Source organism: Cynocephalus volans, chromosome 10 (assembly GCF_027409185.1).
Source record: "Cynocephalus volans isolate mCynVol1 chromosome 10, mCynVol1.pri, whole genome shotgun sequence".
In the NCBI taxonomy this organism is placed as follows: domain Eukaryota; kingdom Metazoa; phylum Chordata; class Mammalia; order Dermoptera; family Cynocephalidae; genus Cynocephalus; species Cynocephalus volans.
Genome location: NC_084469.1, coordinates 131,886,771 through 131,902,382, shown reverse-complemented (window position 1 = coordinate 131,902,382; position 15,612 = coordinate 131,886,771). Strand labels below are relative to the sequence as shown.

At 49.5% G+C, this 15,612-nt stretch overlaps 1 protein-coding gene across 2 annotated transcripts; it reads right to left on the bottom strand.

Moving 5' to 3' along the window:
• Positions 1 to 3,186: 3,186 nt before the first annotated feature.
• Positions 3,187 to 7,591, bottom strand: DPEP2 (dipeptidase 2). 2 transcript variants are annotated; one of them, XR_010024616.1, is made up of 8 exons: positions 7,247 to 7,591; positions 6,807 to 6,933; positions 6,196 to 6,325; positions 5,971 to 6,112; positions 5,594 to 5,663; positions 5,302 to 5,478; positions 3,365 to 3,500; positions 3,187 to 3,272 (listed from the first exon to the last, which is right to left on the bottom strand). XR_010024616.1 is itself a non-coding variant. In XM_063110771.1 (8 exons), the coding sequence occupies exons 1-8, from the start codon at positions 7,474 to 7,476 to the stop codon at positions 3,457 to 3,459; spliced, it is 1,005 nt and encodes a 334-aa protein (XP_062966841.1). In that variant the 5' UTR covers positions 7,477 to 7,591; the 3' UTR covers positions 3,372 to 3,456. The 2 variants fall into 2 exon arrangements, 1 of the variants encoding a protein (XP_062966841.1); XM_063110771.1 differs by lacking the exon at positions 3,187 to 3,272 and adding an exon at positions 4,831 to 4,915 and having other exon boundaries at positions 3,372 to 3,500.
• Between the last annotated feature and the right edge of the window lie 8,021 nt (positions 7,592 to 15,612).

Sequence of the window (15,612 nt, the reverse complement as noted above, 5' to 3'; positions counted from 1 at the left end):
GCCATCTGGTCTTTGACAAAGGCACCAACCCTATACACTGGGGAAGAGACTGCCTCTTTAGCAAATGGTGATGGGAGAACTGGATATCAAAATGCAGGAGAATGAAACTAGACCCATACCTTTCACCATACACTAAACTCAACTCAAAATGGATTAAAGAATTAAATATACACCCTGAAACAATAAAACTTCTTAAAGAAAACATAGGAGAGACACTTCAGGAAATAGGACTGGACACAGACTTCATGAATACGACCCCAAAAGCACGGGCAACCAAAGGAAAAATAAACAAATGGTATTATATCAAACTAAAAAGCTTCTGCACAGCAAAAGAAACAATTAACAGAGTTAAAAGACAACCAACAGAGTGGGAGAAAATATTTGCAAAATATACATCTGACAAAGGATTAATATCCAGAATATACAAGGAATTCAAACAACTTTACAAGAAAAAAACAAGCAATCCAATTAAAAAATGGGCAAAAGAGCTAAGTAGGCATTTCTCTAAGGAAGATATACAAATGGCCAACAGACATATGAAAAAATGCTCAACATCACTCAGCATCCGGGAAATGCAAATCAAAACTACACTGAGATACCATCTCACCCCAGTTAGGATGGCTAAAATCCAAAAGACTCTGAACGATAAATGCTGGCGAGGTTGCGGAGAAAAAGGAACTCTCATACATTGTTGGTGGGACTGCAAAATGGTGCAGCCTCTATGGAAAATGGTATGGAGGTTCCTCAAACAATTGCAGATAGATCTGCCGTATGACCCAGCTATCCCACTGCTGGGAATATACCCAGAGGAATGGAAATCATCAAGTCGAAGGTATACCTGTTCCCCAATGTTCATCGCAGCACTCTTTACAATAGCCAAGAGTTGGAACCAGCCCAAATGTCCATCATTGGATGAGTGGATACAGAAAATGTGGTACATCTACACAATGGAATACTACTCAGCTATAAAAACGAATGAAATACTGCCATTTGCAACAACATGGATGGACCTTGAGAGAATCATATTAAGTGAAACAAGTCAGGCACAGAAAGAGAAATACCACATGTTCTCACTTATTGGTGGGAGCTAAAAATAAATAAATAAATTCACACACACACACACACAAAACGGGGCGGGGGGGAAGAAGACATAACAACTACAATTCCTTGAAGTTGATACGACAAGCAAACAGAAAGGACATTGTTCGGTGGGAGGGGGGAGAGGGAAGAGGGAGGGGGGTTTCGATAAAGGGCCACAATAATCAACCACATTGTATATTGACAAAATAAAATAAAATAAAATAAAATAAAATAAAAAGGAAGACACATAAATGACCAATAGGTACAAGGAAAAAAAATAAATAAATAAAAAATAAAAAATCTCTCAAAGGGCTGGCCAGTTAGTTCACTCGGTTAGACCATGGTCCTGATAGCACCAAGGTGAAGGTTGGGATCCCCTACCAGCTAGATGCCAAAAAAACAAAACAAACAAACAAACAAAAAATTTTTCTCAAGGACATTTCCAAATTTGGATAAGATTTCACTAAGCAAAATTCATGAAACAATTTTATAAGATCTAAACACAATACTGATTTTTTATTACAAAGCACCAATATTGCACGTTTCTTAAAACCATTTCAGGTAAAATTTCTACAGAACTTAAAATTTCAGACTGTTTAAGAATCAAGTCAGTGCAACTGCTTTTGACAAATCAGATGTATTTACAGAACATAACTTTTCTCTGGTTAAAAATTCAAGATTGAAGACACTTTGTTTAAATTTTCATATCTCCATTTAAAAAGTAAAATTAGGGCATCTATAATCTCCTTAATTTTTATTTGATATGCACTTTTCCCAAAATAATTAATGGTCTCATTAGGTGATTTATACATTTCTAATTTCTCTCTGCTTTTGTTGATCTGAAAATGTAATTATTTTTCTTCCTCTTTGAAGAATATTTTCACTGTGCACAGAATTCAACATTGGTAGTTACTTTCATTTGTCAGATTAAAGATATTTCACTGTGTGCGGGCTTCCATTACTTCTGTTGAAAATTCAACTGTTGGTTTTATTGTTGTTCCCCAAGATAATGTGATTTTTAAAAAATATCTGACTGCTTTTAAGATAATCTTTTGTCTTTGACTCCTCAAACTGTGACTTTGAAGTGTACAGTTTGGGGTTATTGTGAATGGCTGCTATAAATATGATCTCATATTCCTTTTGGGGAACGTATGTCTACATTCCTGTCGGATATATACCTGGGGTGAAATTGCTCAGTCACGGGGCATACATAGACTAGTAATGTTAACTATTATTTTTATTAGCCATCATTTATTATTGTCATAGTTTACTTATTATTATTAGCTGTCATTATTAGTATTAGCTCTTAATATTAGCTCATATTATTGCAGTTGCTATTAGTTACCATTAATGGCCTAGGGTTAAGATGGGGTGGATGCCTAAGTAGCTTGTGCCTCTTGGCGAAGAAGACTCAGAGGGATGGCAGGTGGTCCTCACATCCAGGGTATCCAGCCATTGGAGGCCCCTAGCCCATGACGTGGCCTGGCATTTTGGGTTCTTTCAAAAGATAAATGAAGGCCATTCGTGATCTAGGCAGGTTCCCTTCTTGAGAATCTGAACCAGAATTCCCTGAAAGCTCCCCAGGTGGTGGCCAGTGGGTCAGCATATGGATCGAGATGTGCTACTCAGAGGGAGTAGAGAATAGGGCCCACCCTCCCACAGCCAGATCCACCCACTGTCTTTGTCCAGTGCTGAGCCTAACCACCTGGGTCATCTCAGACCACTGCAAACAGGCCTTCTTGAAGCAACCAGTGACCCACCACCAACCACCAGCATTGGGAGCCTGTGCCATCAGACCCCACCGCAGAGAAGGACACTCATGCCTGGTTCCATGTCCAAAACATTTATTTTCAGGAAATGTTTGTGCCTGAACAACAAGAAAACTTTGTGGGTGTCTGCGGCTGCCGTAGTGAGATCTGCCAGGACTAACTGGGTCACCAGAGCCACAGAATAAAGACAAGGAAAGCAGCAACAACTGCAAGGCCTGGAGTCATGCAGGGGGAGGATCTTGAGAATGACCACTTGAATGATAACTTGGGGGTCCAACGTGTGGGAACCTCTGTTAGTTTATAGTCTGGAAGCAGATGATGTTTCTGGCGCAGACGTGAGAGGATGGAGCGGCAGGGGCTGCTCAGCTGCTCATCCGGGAGGCTGTCCTCCAAGGGGCTTTGCTGCTTGTTTTCCTCCCGTACCTGGAGGTGGCAGTCAGTGGTCAGCAGCTCCCACAGCTCTCCCCCACACCTACTCAGACCCATGAGCCACTTTCTTGCCCATCCCAGCATACCTGTTCCACTTGTCCAAAGACCCGCAGCAGATTTCCACGAAGGACACCCTGAAGCTCTTCCTCACTCCAGCCACGACTCAGCAACTCCTCTATCAGTACGGGGTATGTGGACACATCCTCCAGCCCCTGAGGGAACCTGTGTGGCCACCAGCCAGCTAGCAGGTGGGCCTCAGACCTGATTCCCTGATCCTGACTCAGAACCACAGCCTTATGTGTCCAGGGGCCCCTGAACCCTGGCCCTGGTCAGACATGGCAAATGGAGACTTGGAGAGAGGAAGTGATTTGCCCCTGCTCTTCATCTTTCAGAAGGGGGCCTTAAACCTCCTGGAATATTTGTCAAAACTCATTAAATTGTACTATTAAGATCTATGCCTTTCACTGACGCAAAAAAGAAGAAAAGCTTAAGAACCGGGCTGACCCCCTGCAAGCATAACCCCATCCATGGGCAGAGAAGATGGTGAGCCCACACCAGACTTTGCCAATAGTATGCTCACAGAGAGGGTCATCTTCTGGGGCTGGGGCAGGTGTGAGCACTGAGCAAATGAGCTCTGTCTGGTGGTTTAGCCACATATCATGTCCCAGAGTGGGGCCACTGGGCTGAAGACAGACAGAAGAGCCCACAAAACAGACCCTGGGAATGGGGAGATGCCAGATAGTCAAGGCCTAAGGCCATGAGGACTATGGTGTGGTGGGCATGGTGACTGTGATGACCCCACTGCTGTACAGCCATTCCCAGACAAGCCACAGGGAAGCACTCACTTGCCAGCCCCATCATAATCTCCACCAATCCCAATGAATTTGGATCCAATGACTGCCTTGATGTGGTCGAAGTGATCTGGGGGGATGGAGAGTCAGAAGTATGGGGCTTCAAGGGCAGGGGTGACACTGGGGCTGGACTGCCGATTCCCCTTCTTGCAGCTGGGAGGCCATGCAGGCCAATTCTTTCGTGGCCTGGCACCCAGATGGCAACTTGAGGGCCCCGAGGTTTGACCTGAACTGATCCCAGCTGACTCTAGACTGGACTTCAGATTTGGAGTAGACCCCAGAGCCATCCATTTGGGCCATTTCCCATGCAGGATTCACCCTGCCTCTAGAACCCTTGAGAACCCAGTGAGGGCTCCTTTCCAGGGATGTGGAAGACGAGAGGGACAGTGACAACGGACAAAGACCCCAGAGACCCACGAGGCTGCCCAATCCCTTGGCCAGAGGCAGGGGCAGGGTGCTTTGGTAGCCCCTGCAGAGGCACAGATGGTTAACACCTAGGCTGTATGTCTGCCTGCCTCACTTATGCCCATCAATATCACAGTATCGACTCTGTGCATCCAGTTCCACATAGCAGCAAGCTGCTACGTACTTTCCATCATTGGATTTCTGGTCAAACTGCTGGGACTTTCCTGAGGCCCACAAGGCTTCTGGTCCAAATTAGAGCTGTTCAGAGACCCCAGAGATGAGGAGAAGAGGCTTACCTGCTACAGTGGACACATTGGCTAACAGGTTGCACTGCAGCACCCCCATGGACAAGGACACCATCACAATGCCACCATTGTTCTTCTACAGGGGTGGTCAAATGGACACTCAGCTTGGCCCTCCAAGCACAACTGCATGCCTGCCCACCCGCTAGGCCCCTGGAGGAAGGTATTCAGCCACAGCTTTGGGGATCAGAGGAGACTTCACCTCTCTGGGTTTGTGTGAATGGAGGAGTCTGGGCCCTGTTTGAGTGGAAGTGTCTTGGTGCTGGGTTTGAGGAATAGAGGAGTATTTGCCATCTAGAACCTTCCACCCCCAGCTTCAAGAGTTCAGGGGCTGTGGACTGTGGGTTTGTGCAACAGAAGATGTCCAGCCTGGGGTCTGAGGAATTTGAGGGAGCAGGGGCTCAGGTTCAAGGGTTCCTGGTTTGAATTTTTGGCTTTAGATTCCAGGGCTGGGCAGTTTCTCACCAGAAGCTGAAGGATGTCATCAGGAACGTTCCTATCATTATTGCACACACCCCGAGCAGCTGAGTGGGAGAAGATCACAGGTGCCTGTGAAACTTCCAGGACCCGCCGTGCAACCATGTCCGAAACATGGGACAAGTCTACCATCATGCCCAGGCGGTTCATTTCTGCCACCACCTTCTGCCGGGACAAGTTGAGAGAAGGGTATCAGAAGTACACGTGTGCACATTTATTTGTAGGGAACAGGAGGGGTGTGTACATTTCTGTAGGGTGGAGAAGGAACCAGGGTCCTCACCTCACCAAAACTGGTCAGCCCGCTGACATTGTTGTAGAAGGAGTGGGTACCCTTAGCCGAGCTCTCTGCCCTGCAGGACGGCCAGGAGACAGTTTGACTGGTGGCCGTCCTTTGGCCACAAGAGCCTAGAGATCCTACCAAACTGTCTCTGTCTTTGCAACCCCTTGGAGCAAAAACAGTGACCTAGGATGGGCTGTGCCCAGCAGTAGGAAAGCCCTGCTGGGATCCAGTCTTGCTAGGCAAACCCCAGAATCCCAGCTCCCCTCCCCACTCCAGGGTCAGCATCAGATACCAGGGATAAGGCTTGATCTGGGTCCACAGTATGACCTTGGGCAGTCCCTGCCTCAGTGGGCCCACATGACCTGCACTGTGCTCACCAGGGTGTGTTGCAGGTGTGGGTGAGCGTCAGGTAGCGCACTCCCAGTACATAGAAGGTACGCAAGATGGAGAGGCTGCTGTCTAGTGAGTGGCCACCCTCCACACCAATGAGGCAGGCCAATTTCTGGCTGTTGTTCAGAGCTGGGGGCAGGTAGGTCAGACAATTATTTTCAAAGGCTGGATAGCTCAATCAAGTCCCTAACTGCCCCCACCAACCCACCTACCTTCAGCCGAGGTCACAAGCTCCAGTTCAGAGTAGGAGGCACACATGCGGCGAATGAGGTCAATCTGCTCCAGGGTGAGGCGCAGGGCATCCTGGTCCTGAGTGTGGCATGGGACGTAGGCCGACCAGAACTGGGAGCAAGGCCAGGAGCTGGCTTAGGCAAGCACTGCTTTGGAGCTCCCTGATAGACTCCCCAGCTGACACAGCACCCAGAGGTCACATGCAACACACTGCTTGTTCTTTTTTTTTTTTTAATAAGATGACGAATAAGGGGGCAGGGATCTTAACCCTTGACTTGGTGTTATCGGCACCACGCTCACCCAGTGAGCTAACAGGCCATCCCTATACGGGATCCGAACCCGTTGCCTTGGTGTTATCAGCACCACATTCTCCTAAGTGAGCCACGGGCTGGCCCACGCACTGCTTGTTCTGTAGTACCTTCATACCCGTCAAACTGGCTAACTGTAGCCCCTGCAGCACTCGGCATCTATACCATGGCACTTTTTGAGTTGCTATGGTAACTGAGTTCCATGTGACTTGTGATTTCTGGGTCCCCACTCCCCAACATTCCCCAGCAGCCATGCTGTGACACCCTGTGTGTCCCTGTGGTACCTGGGCGCCCACGAGGCCATCTCTAAGCCTGTCCAGGCTGGTCTGGCCATGGCTGAAATTGCGCAGGTTAACATCCTGTAGCCCCTTCCGGTAAAACTGCCTCAGGACCAGGGGCAGGTCATTGTGGCTGGAGGGATATTAAAGTAGGGTCAAGTCAAGGACAAGCGGGTGGGCCCATTAGGCCTCCAGGTCAGGCAGGACATATCCGGGGGGTCCCCCACCCCACACTGTCACACAGATTGCTCTGAGGCCTGGGCTGGGGGGTTTCCACCAGGGACGGGGTGACTGAGGAGGGGAAAGGGCACCCATGGATGATGGGAAAGAGGGCATACAGGGGTGGCGTTGGGGAGCCTCCTCTCTAGCCCTGCATGCTCAGGTCCCCCTCCCCATGCCCAGGGATGGGCTCAGCCCCTCCTTGTCCCCACTCCACACCTACGCACCCATCCACGAGCGGGAAGTCCCTCATCAGGGCCCGCGCGCGCTCTCGCAGGCTCAGGGCACTGGCGGTGCCCGGCGTGGTGAGGGCGCTGGGGGCGTCTGGCGCTGTCGGGGAACTGGGGGCGCCCGGCGTGGTCTGGGCGCGGGTTACCGGGGGCGGCAGCAGCAGCTGGAGCAGCAACAGAGTTCGCAGGCTGAAAGCGCGGGAAACTTGTAGGTCCGCGGGCTGCATGTTGCGCAGGGCCGGGCAAGAGGGCAGGGGTGACGGTCGCGAGAGCTGAGAGGGCGGTCGAAAGGCAGAGGACGACAACGAAGTCTGGACCCTCGATTCAGGCCACTCAGCGGCGCGGAGTTGCAGGAGGGGGCTGGAGTCGCGAGATCCTGCGACCGATACGCGGAGAGCCGGGATGCCGCGCAGCACGGCCACCAGGGGGCGCCACGGCCCTCCCGCCCCCATCTCGAAGGGCGCCTGGGAGTGCTGGGCCGGCCTGACCACCTGTCACGGGCTTCCTCCGCCCCTCCCCCCGGCCCCCACTGCTCCCAGGGGGCTGACCCAGATTGTTCCCCCTGCCCCTAGGCTTGCTGTCCTAGAGAGAGGGCCTGAGGTACTTCTCCCAAAGAGTGGCCCTGGGCTTTGAGACCTCTCCCGACCACATCCTGTCCCCCACTGCCTGAAGCCTACCACGGTTAGACCGAGGGCCACATGGGTTTCTGTGACCACAGTGCTCTGGATTCTGGGTTTCCCTGTGCTGGGCCACGTGGGGTGGGCGTGGGGGAGGAGATAGTCTCTGGAAATGAAGGGTTAATCTTGTGAACTCTGGATTCAGGAAGGGGCCCTGTGCCTCTGACCACCACTCTCCCCTACCTTGTCATGCCCCCAAATCCATCCCCTGGAGACTCTAGCCCGCAACTGGGAACTGCCACGAGCACCCCTCTTCCAACTTCCCCAAACAGCCTCTGGAAAGAGCGCCCTCCTCAGGAGATGCTACACTTCCTGAGGACCCAAATGGAGGGACATTTGGGATGAGAACTGAGTAAGCACTTAGCGAGGGTTGGGGAACGTTTTCTTAATAGAGCAGGAACCCGGACAGTCAGCTATTTGGATGGAAGGAAATGAAGTAATTTCTAGGGCAGCAGAGCCCCCACACCAGCACCTTTCATTCAGAGCTGCTGTCAGACCTGCTGGCCAGAATCCCTCCTACCTCAATGTGGAAGTCCTGGCCTCGTCCAAATCAGAAGTATGGGTCCTAAGGAAAGGCCTGGGACCTGGGTTCTGCAGCTACACCCGTCTTATCTCGTGGCTCTTGTGGTTCTGACTGTCCCAGAAACCTCAAGGGCTGAGCTGCCTTCCTTGCAGCAGGTCCCACCCCATTCCCAGCCTGGGGCTGTCTCCCGAGTTGTCTCCTCCAGAATTGCCCTTCTCAACCACACAAGCGCGCGCGCACACACACACACACACACACACACACACACACACATACATGGGAGATGTGCCCTCTCACAGAAGCCCGTCACCTGAGAGGCTTCAAGGTCTTTGCCCAAATTCCTTTATTCCTGGTGACCTTACCTTCCTCTTGCCTATCAGCCTCTCAAGATTCTGCTTTGAACCTTGGCATCTCTGGACCTGCTCTTCCTTTGGAACCTTCCCCAGGTGGCAGGACTGAGCAGTGCACCTGGGTAATGACCTAAGTCTGAGGACTGGAGGTGCAAGAAGGCTCTCTATACAAAGGAAATGAGCAAACTCTTCCAAAGGGAATGAAGGTCCCAAACTACCCAGGAGAGGAAGTGTTTCTGGCAAGGATGCATTTTAGGGACTGTGCACCTGATGTTGCCCGGTGCCTGCTGTCCCAGAGCAAGGCAAATCAATGGCACTGTGCTAAAGGTGAGTCTATTCCTTGCCTACTGAAGCTAGAAGATTCTATAGGGAGGCCCACTGCAGAGTGTGAGTCCCTTAGGGCTCTGCCTCAGAGAACAGTAGGGTGTGTCCCTGCTCTGGATAGTTTGGGCACCCCAACTCAGACCTGGCTCCTTCCTTCCCTCCACTGCCCATTACGATCCAGTAGCCCCTCATACCCACCTGTGCAGCCAAGTGGCGAAAGAGAAACTTTTGGCTTTGCTGGTCTCTAAGTCAAGGATATTCTGCCTCTGATAGCTTCCCCAGGAAGTGGAAGGCAGAAAGAATAGGGAAGAGGTGGTCAGGAATAAATAAATGGCAATCAAATAGCAGCTGCCGTTGGAGGATTGGATGGGGAGAATTTCTGAGCTTTTCTAGCTTTTCTCTAGGGGCTGAATATTTGATACCCCAGGACTCTGGAGAAACACTAGCGCAGCAGAGGCAGGCTGTGTTGAACAAGTGAAGGTGGGCACTGTCTCTGTGGAAGATTATCCCGGCAACACGATTTTCCATAACATCCAACTTTAGTCCTCAAACTTCAGCCTCAGGGTGATCGTATAAAGTCAATCACAGAAACGCAAACACATCCAGACCCTTATACACTCAGGTGCATGTGAACGCTTATGCCCAAGTGGTAAGCAAGTTTTAGGCTGTCTTCCCCTTAACCTCCCCCAAGGCCATCTCTATGCTCTGCTGCTTGCAGGGGAAACAAACACAAACTAGTGAAGTATCAGTGGCACAATTTTCCCCTGGGGACAATTTGGGGCAGACGCTATGACAAAATTTATCCAGATGCTGGCAGTGAGAAGTGGAAACAGCGTGGAGGCAGGGAGGCTCAGGGCCTGACTCCAGAGCTGTCCCTAAGCGTCATCCCTGATGCCTCCTCACTGTCTCCCCCCACTCTCCTTCATGGCATTTCCAAATTCTGCTGGTTCAACCTCCAAACATCACCCAGGGGTGTCTCCTCTCTGTTCCCACTGCCTCTTCCTCAGTACAAGCCATCTTCATCTTTTACTCCTCCTCGTCTCCCCATTTCCAGTTCCTACAGAGAAGCCATACCTATCCCTCTTTCAAAAAATCTGATGTTAGGCTGCCTGGTTAGCTCAGTTGGTTAGAGCGTGGTGCTGAAAACACCAAGGTCCAAGTTTCAATTCAGGTACTGGCCAAACGCCAAATAAAAAAATAAAAATAAAAAATCAGATGTCTTCTTTCTGCTTAAAGTTCTTCTGAGGCTTTCCATTGCTCTTAGGATATACTAAATTAATTACTTTGGCTTTCAAATCTTGGGGAGTCTGCTCCCACCAGCCTCTCCAGTCTCAGCAAATAGCACAAACTCCCTTGCCCTCTAAACTCTGGCCACATCAGCCATGCTGCCTCCCACCACAGGGCCTTGGCACATACTGCCCCCTCTGCATCCAAGCAGGGGCTGTTGAAGTAGGGCCAGGAGAGGAAATCTTGCTACAAGAAGGGGTTAGGCAAATGAGCAGCTTCTCCTTCTAATTCGTCACCTATGCAGTGTTTATGTAAACCAGAGGAGAAGACACACAGAGGAGGCCATGGTAGAAACAGGTTTCTCCCAGGACCAAGCTTATTCTGGGGGTGGAGCAGGCCCACCCCTACAGATCTCCAGTGCATTGCAAATATATACAGGGAAGTAAGAAGTCACTCAAAGTGGTGTGTGCTCATGCTGCCTCACGTGCTCAGTGTGGGGGCGGGGTGGAGGTGGGGACTTACTCAGTATCCATTGTTGCCCAGATGATGGTCATCTCTGTTCTGGGAGCCCTGGTCTTGGAAACTCATACTGCCCCTGCTTCTTTCTGGATGTTGCTCTGCATCTGCTCCCCTGATAACAGCAGCAGTCAAATTCCCAAGAAACAACCGTCTTGCAAGACAGAAGACAGCCTGGCCACTACTGATAAACATTCTCCAATCACAAAGCTGAGGCCACCCTTTCTGAAGTGGCAAGTAGCTAGTACATTTTTCTTCCTCAAAAGGCAGCCAGTGTTTATTTTGCCTGGAGAAGTACAATAACCACAAATATGTCCTCCTCTCCTACTTCTGCCCAACCTTCTCACCAGCCCCCACCTTTCTTTTCTGCACCATCGACAGCCAACATTCCTGGGCTGCTTTTTGATGGAGTTGACTGATGACTCAGGTCCCATGTGCACTGCTAAGCTCCTCTTGTAGCCGGGCTCTGCCTGATTTCAGGCAGTAAGGAGGATCCTGAACACAAGGTCCCTAGAGCAAAGTCACAGGATCCAAGCCTGTGCTGTCTGACAGGCTTTAAGTGTCTGACTGGGCTGCTTCTGGAGATCAGATTTTCTGATAACTTGAGTGTGAAACCTACAGGCTTGGAGCCTTTGTCCTGAGGTTGGGTTACATGCTGTCTGGTGTACTTGAGGTAGTGCCATCATTAGGTCATGGCAGGGGGAGGGGGAGGCTAGAGGGACCTTGGCTACAGGAGTAGGTCGCAGTGAGACCCTCGCTGGTGTCTCTGTGGTTCAGATGGCAACCCCTGATCTGTGATATTCAGTTCCATGGAGAGGGGGCATATCATGGAGAACTCTATCGAATCCAAAGCCTCTCTGGTGACATACCCTCTCTCTAAAGGTAGGGACACGGGTAAGCCTCTTGGTGCTCTCGGGTTCAAGTCTTGCTGGGACCTCTCCTTCCTCCTCCTCCTCCTGTAGCCATCTGTAGTGGTGTCTGCTGCTGCCGCTGGCAGGTGAACTCAGTGAGGCCACGACCACCATATTCTGGTACTTGGCACTACACTGGCACACAGCAAATGCTCAACTAACATTTGTTGACAAGTGAGTTGACTTGGCACTCAGGAGGCTCCTGCCTTCCCTTTTTTCATGGAATAAGGGCATGAGATAAGAGTGATATGAGAGCAACCAGTGTCGCCATGTGCCGGGAGCTGTGCTACCTGTTTGATGTGCTTTAGCCCATTGAGTCCTTGCAATAGCCCATAAGGGAGGGTTTTTAGCAGCCTCATTATCTGGGTGAGAAAATTGAGCTGCTGGGCAGGCAAATGATCACAGCAACGCCCTCATGGCCAGGTCAGACAGAGGTTCCTCCAATTACTACACTTCCAGCTGCTGCCTCTGCCACCAGGAAAGGCCTCGAATTCCTTACATCCATCCAGTTGTCCAGACCTCCCCTTACTGATCACCCACTGGTGCTAGACCTTTGCTGGGGTATGCAGGGAGGTAGCTGGCATAGGCACACAGAACAGTGGGCTGTACGGGCACCAGGTTCTCTGGAGCCTGTCCTGACCAAACAATCTCCTAGACAACATGGGTGATTTCACATTTAGCCTCAAGTTCAGACTTGCTGTCTCTTGTGCTCAACCTTGCCTGCTCATCTCTGAGGCCTGTCACACCTGTTTCTGCACCAGCACGCTGTTGATAGCACACCCTGCCCCAGAGCTTCCTGTTTTGATGCAGGAAGCTTGCCCTCCTCTGCCTGGCTTCCATGGCTCCTGGTAGCTAGTCTGCCCTGTGAGGCTGGCAATCTAAACTCTCACTGATTCCAAATAATGCTGAACATCTGGCTGCACCTGAGGAATTTTAATTTTTTTCAGTTTTTCTTAGGAAAAATTTCAAACATATAGAAAAGAAGAGAGATATGAGAATATTTACCTCCCATGTACCCATTACTCGGCTTCAAGAATTATCAACTCATGGCTCATGTTGTTTCATTTATGCCCTCACTTACCTCTTTCTACAGTATTTTGTTTTGTTTTGTTTTGTTTTGGTTTTAAACCACAGCCCTCGGTATTCCTAGATGGTTTCCCATCTAAGTACTGACGATGTCCGGCCCTGATTAGCTTCCGAGATCAGACAAGATATGGTGCGTTCAGGTGGCATGACCGTAGACTATAGATTATTTTAAAGCAAATCACAGACTTTTACTTCCTCCGTATTTAAGTATGCATCTTTAAAAGGTAAGAGCTCTTTTTAAAAGACAACTACCATACCATTATGGCACCTACAAAACATAGCAACACCTTTTCTTTCTCTCTCTCTCTCTCTCTCTCTTTCTCTTCCTTCCTTCCTGCCTTCCCTTCCCTTTCCTTTTAATTTTATTTTATTTTGTCAATATACAATGTGGTTGATTATTGTGGCCCATTACTAAAACCTCCCTCCCTCTTCCCTCTCACTCCTTCCTCCCAACAACCTCATATCTGTTCGCTTGTCGTATCAACTTCAAGGAATTGTAATTGTTGGTAACACTTCTTTAATATCACATATTATCTGTCATGATTGCCCAACTTGGAAATAATTGATTTGTTTGAATTACAATATATGTATAAGACACTCCCCCCTGCCCCCTCCCATTGCATGTGGTTATTATGGCTCAATCTGAAGGTTCCTCTTCCCTCTTTTTTCTTCCTAGCAATTTATTTGTTGAAAAACTCATGTCCTTCTCCTTCAGAGTTTCCCATGTTTTGGAGTGTGTTGATTGCATCCCATGGTGTCATTTAATATCTCCCTTGTCTCCTGTAGTTCCTACAACCTGGTAGTTATGCTATGCTTTAAAAACATCGAATTTCCAGGCCCCTTGCCAAAAAGTTACTTGGACTGGTGTGGGTGCTGGGGATCTCTGTTTCCTAGGAACCCCAGGTGGGTCTGTCTTAATTTTGGGAAACACCAACCTGTCTGGCTCCTCTAATAGCCACAAATCTGCCTCAGTCACAACAAGAGAGTGTCAGAGAGTGGTTGTGGTGGGTTAACTGAGACTCTCATTTGGGACCGTACCTCTTTCCTCTAAGGTTACGAAAACTTCTTAAGTTATCAGGACCCTTCCTGGCCTAGAAAGTATGTGTGTCAGGGGGAGGAGCAGCAGTCGGGCTGCGTAGCCTCTGAGGACATGTGTGTTGTCCACAGGGTGGTGGTTTCGCCAGGACTGACGGCCATGAGTTGCTGACAGTGTCACCCTCTGTTCTGGGCTGCTGATGCAGGTGTGCTCTTTCTTCTCTGCAGAATGCTCGCCCACCCTCATTCCCCAGGACCAACTGTCTCCTTAACAGCTGAGACATTCCACAGGTAACAGCCAGCACCGTGGCACACAGCAGTCATCAGAGTGATCTTTTTAGCATCTCCATCAGATCACTTCCCTACCCTGATCACGTTCTTCCTATGACTTCCCATCACACATAAAACAAGATCCACACTGTTCACTACAGCAGACAAGGCCTGCTGTGGTCTGGCCTGTGCTGACTTCTCCAACCACACCTTTCAATCTTCTCTATCATTCCTCCCTGGCCAAACTAGCATTGGATGGTGCTAGAATAGGTCAGCCTCATTCCTACCTCAGGGTCTTTACACTTGCTGTTTCCTCTAGGAATGCTCTTCTCCCAACTCCTCACATGACTCCCTCACTCCCTAACTCTGCTGAAATATCACTTCCTCAAAGAAGCCTTCCCTATCGGCCTTGGGTCACACAGTACCTGTCCTCACTCCATCCTCTTATCCTATTTGATTTTTCCTTATAGCAATTTTAATTACCTGCAATTATGTTTTTCCTATTTGTCTATTCCTTTAGCTGGTGGGTGCCTTGAGGAGAGGGGCTTCTATTGTCTCATTAACCAACATATCCCAAGCAACTAGCACAGTGGCTGGTATATAACAGGTGCTCAATAAATATGTGTTGTATAAATGGATAGGTGGATGGGTGGGTAGATAGATGAGACCGCATCTTCTCAGTCTTGTCCCTCCTTTCCTAGCACACACACACACACACACACACTCATTGTGCTCTCGTGTTTCTTAAAGAACCATCTATCTGGGTCCTGTCCCTCCTCACAGGTATCCTGTCAGGAGTCATACAGTTAGAAGGTACATCCAAGGGTCCTTTTTTGAAGGCACAAGATTTTACGGGACTGGGTCCTTCATGTTGGGATGTACTTCAAAGGAACAGGGAGGTTTGGGGCTTGGCTATGGAAAAACTGGATTTCAAGTCACACGCTGTTCTAGAAAATAATTTTATTGAGCAGTAGGAACCTCACTGGGGTCATAAAGGACAGGTAATAAAGCAGTATGTGAGCCTCAAGGGGATGTTGGTCATCTTTCTCCACGCTGTTCCTGCTCCAGGTAGCAGTTCTCCCTGGGTGTCTTTATTTTGCCTCCTGAGACCCCAGGCAGGAGGCCCCCTGGGTAGCCACAGATTGCTTCTTTCAGTTTCAGGAAGCCCAGCCCCTCCTGGTTTGTGCTAGTGATTGCTGTGAATGACTTAGGGCAGGAGACCATCTGGTAGAGCTGGCTCCTGCTAGGCCACAATGAACCTTCTCTCTGCCCTGAACTCCTAGATTAGCACAGTGCAGACCTTCTGCTCAAGAAAGGAATCTAGAGGATTGTGCAGAGGAACGTCAGTCAGGGTTTTCTTTCAGGCCAACTTCAGCCCTGGGATCTTCAAAGCAGCCTCTTCAGACCTCACTTTCTGAGGCTCCTTGCGCATGGTCAGTTAGCA

Coding starts and splice junctions, on each gene's coding strand:
- DPEP2 (XM_063110771.1), bottom strand. CDS start 7,476: ATGCAGCCCGCGGACCTACAAGTTTCCCGCGCTTTCAGCCTGCGAACT. Junction 6,934..7,246: donor GACTTCCCGCTCGTGGATGG/GTGCGTAGGTGT, acceptor ATATCCCTCCAG/CCACAATGACCTGCCCCTGG. Junction 5,479..5,593: donor GGCTGACCAGTTTTGGTGAG/GTGAGGACCCTG, acceptor TTGTCCCGGCAG/AAGGTGGTGGCAGAAATGAA.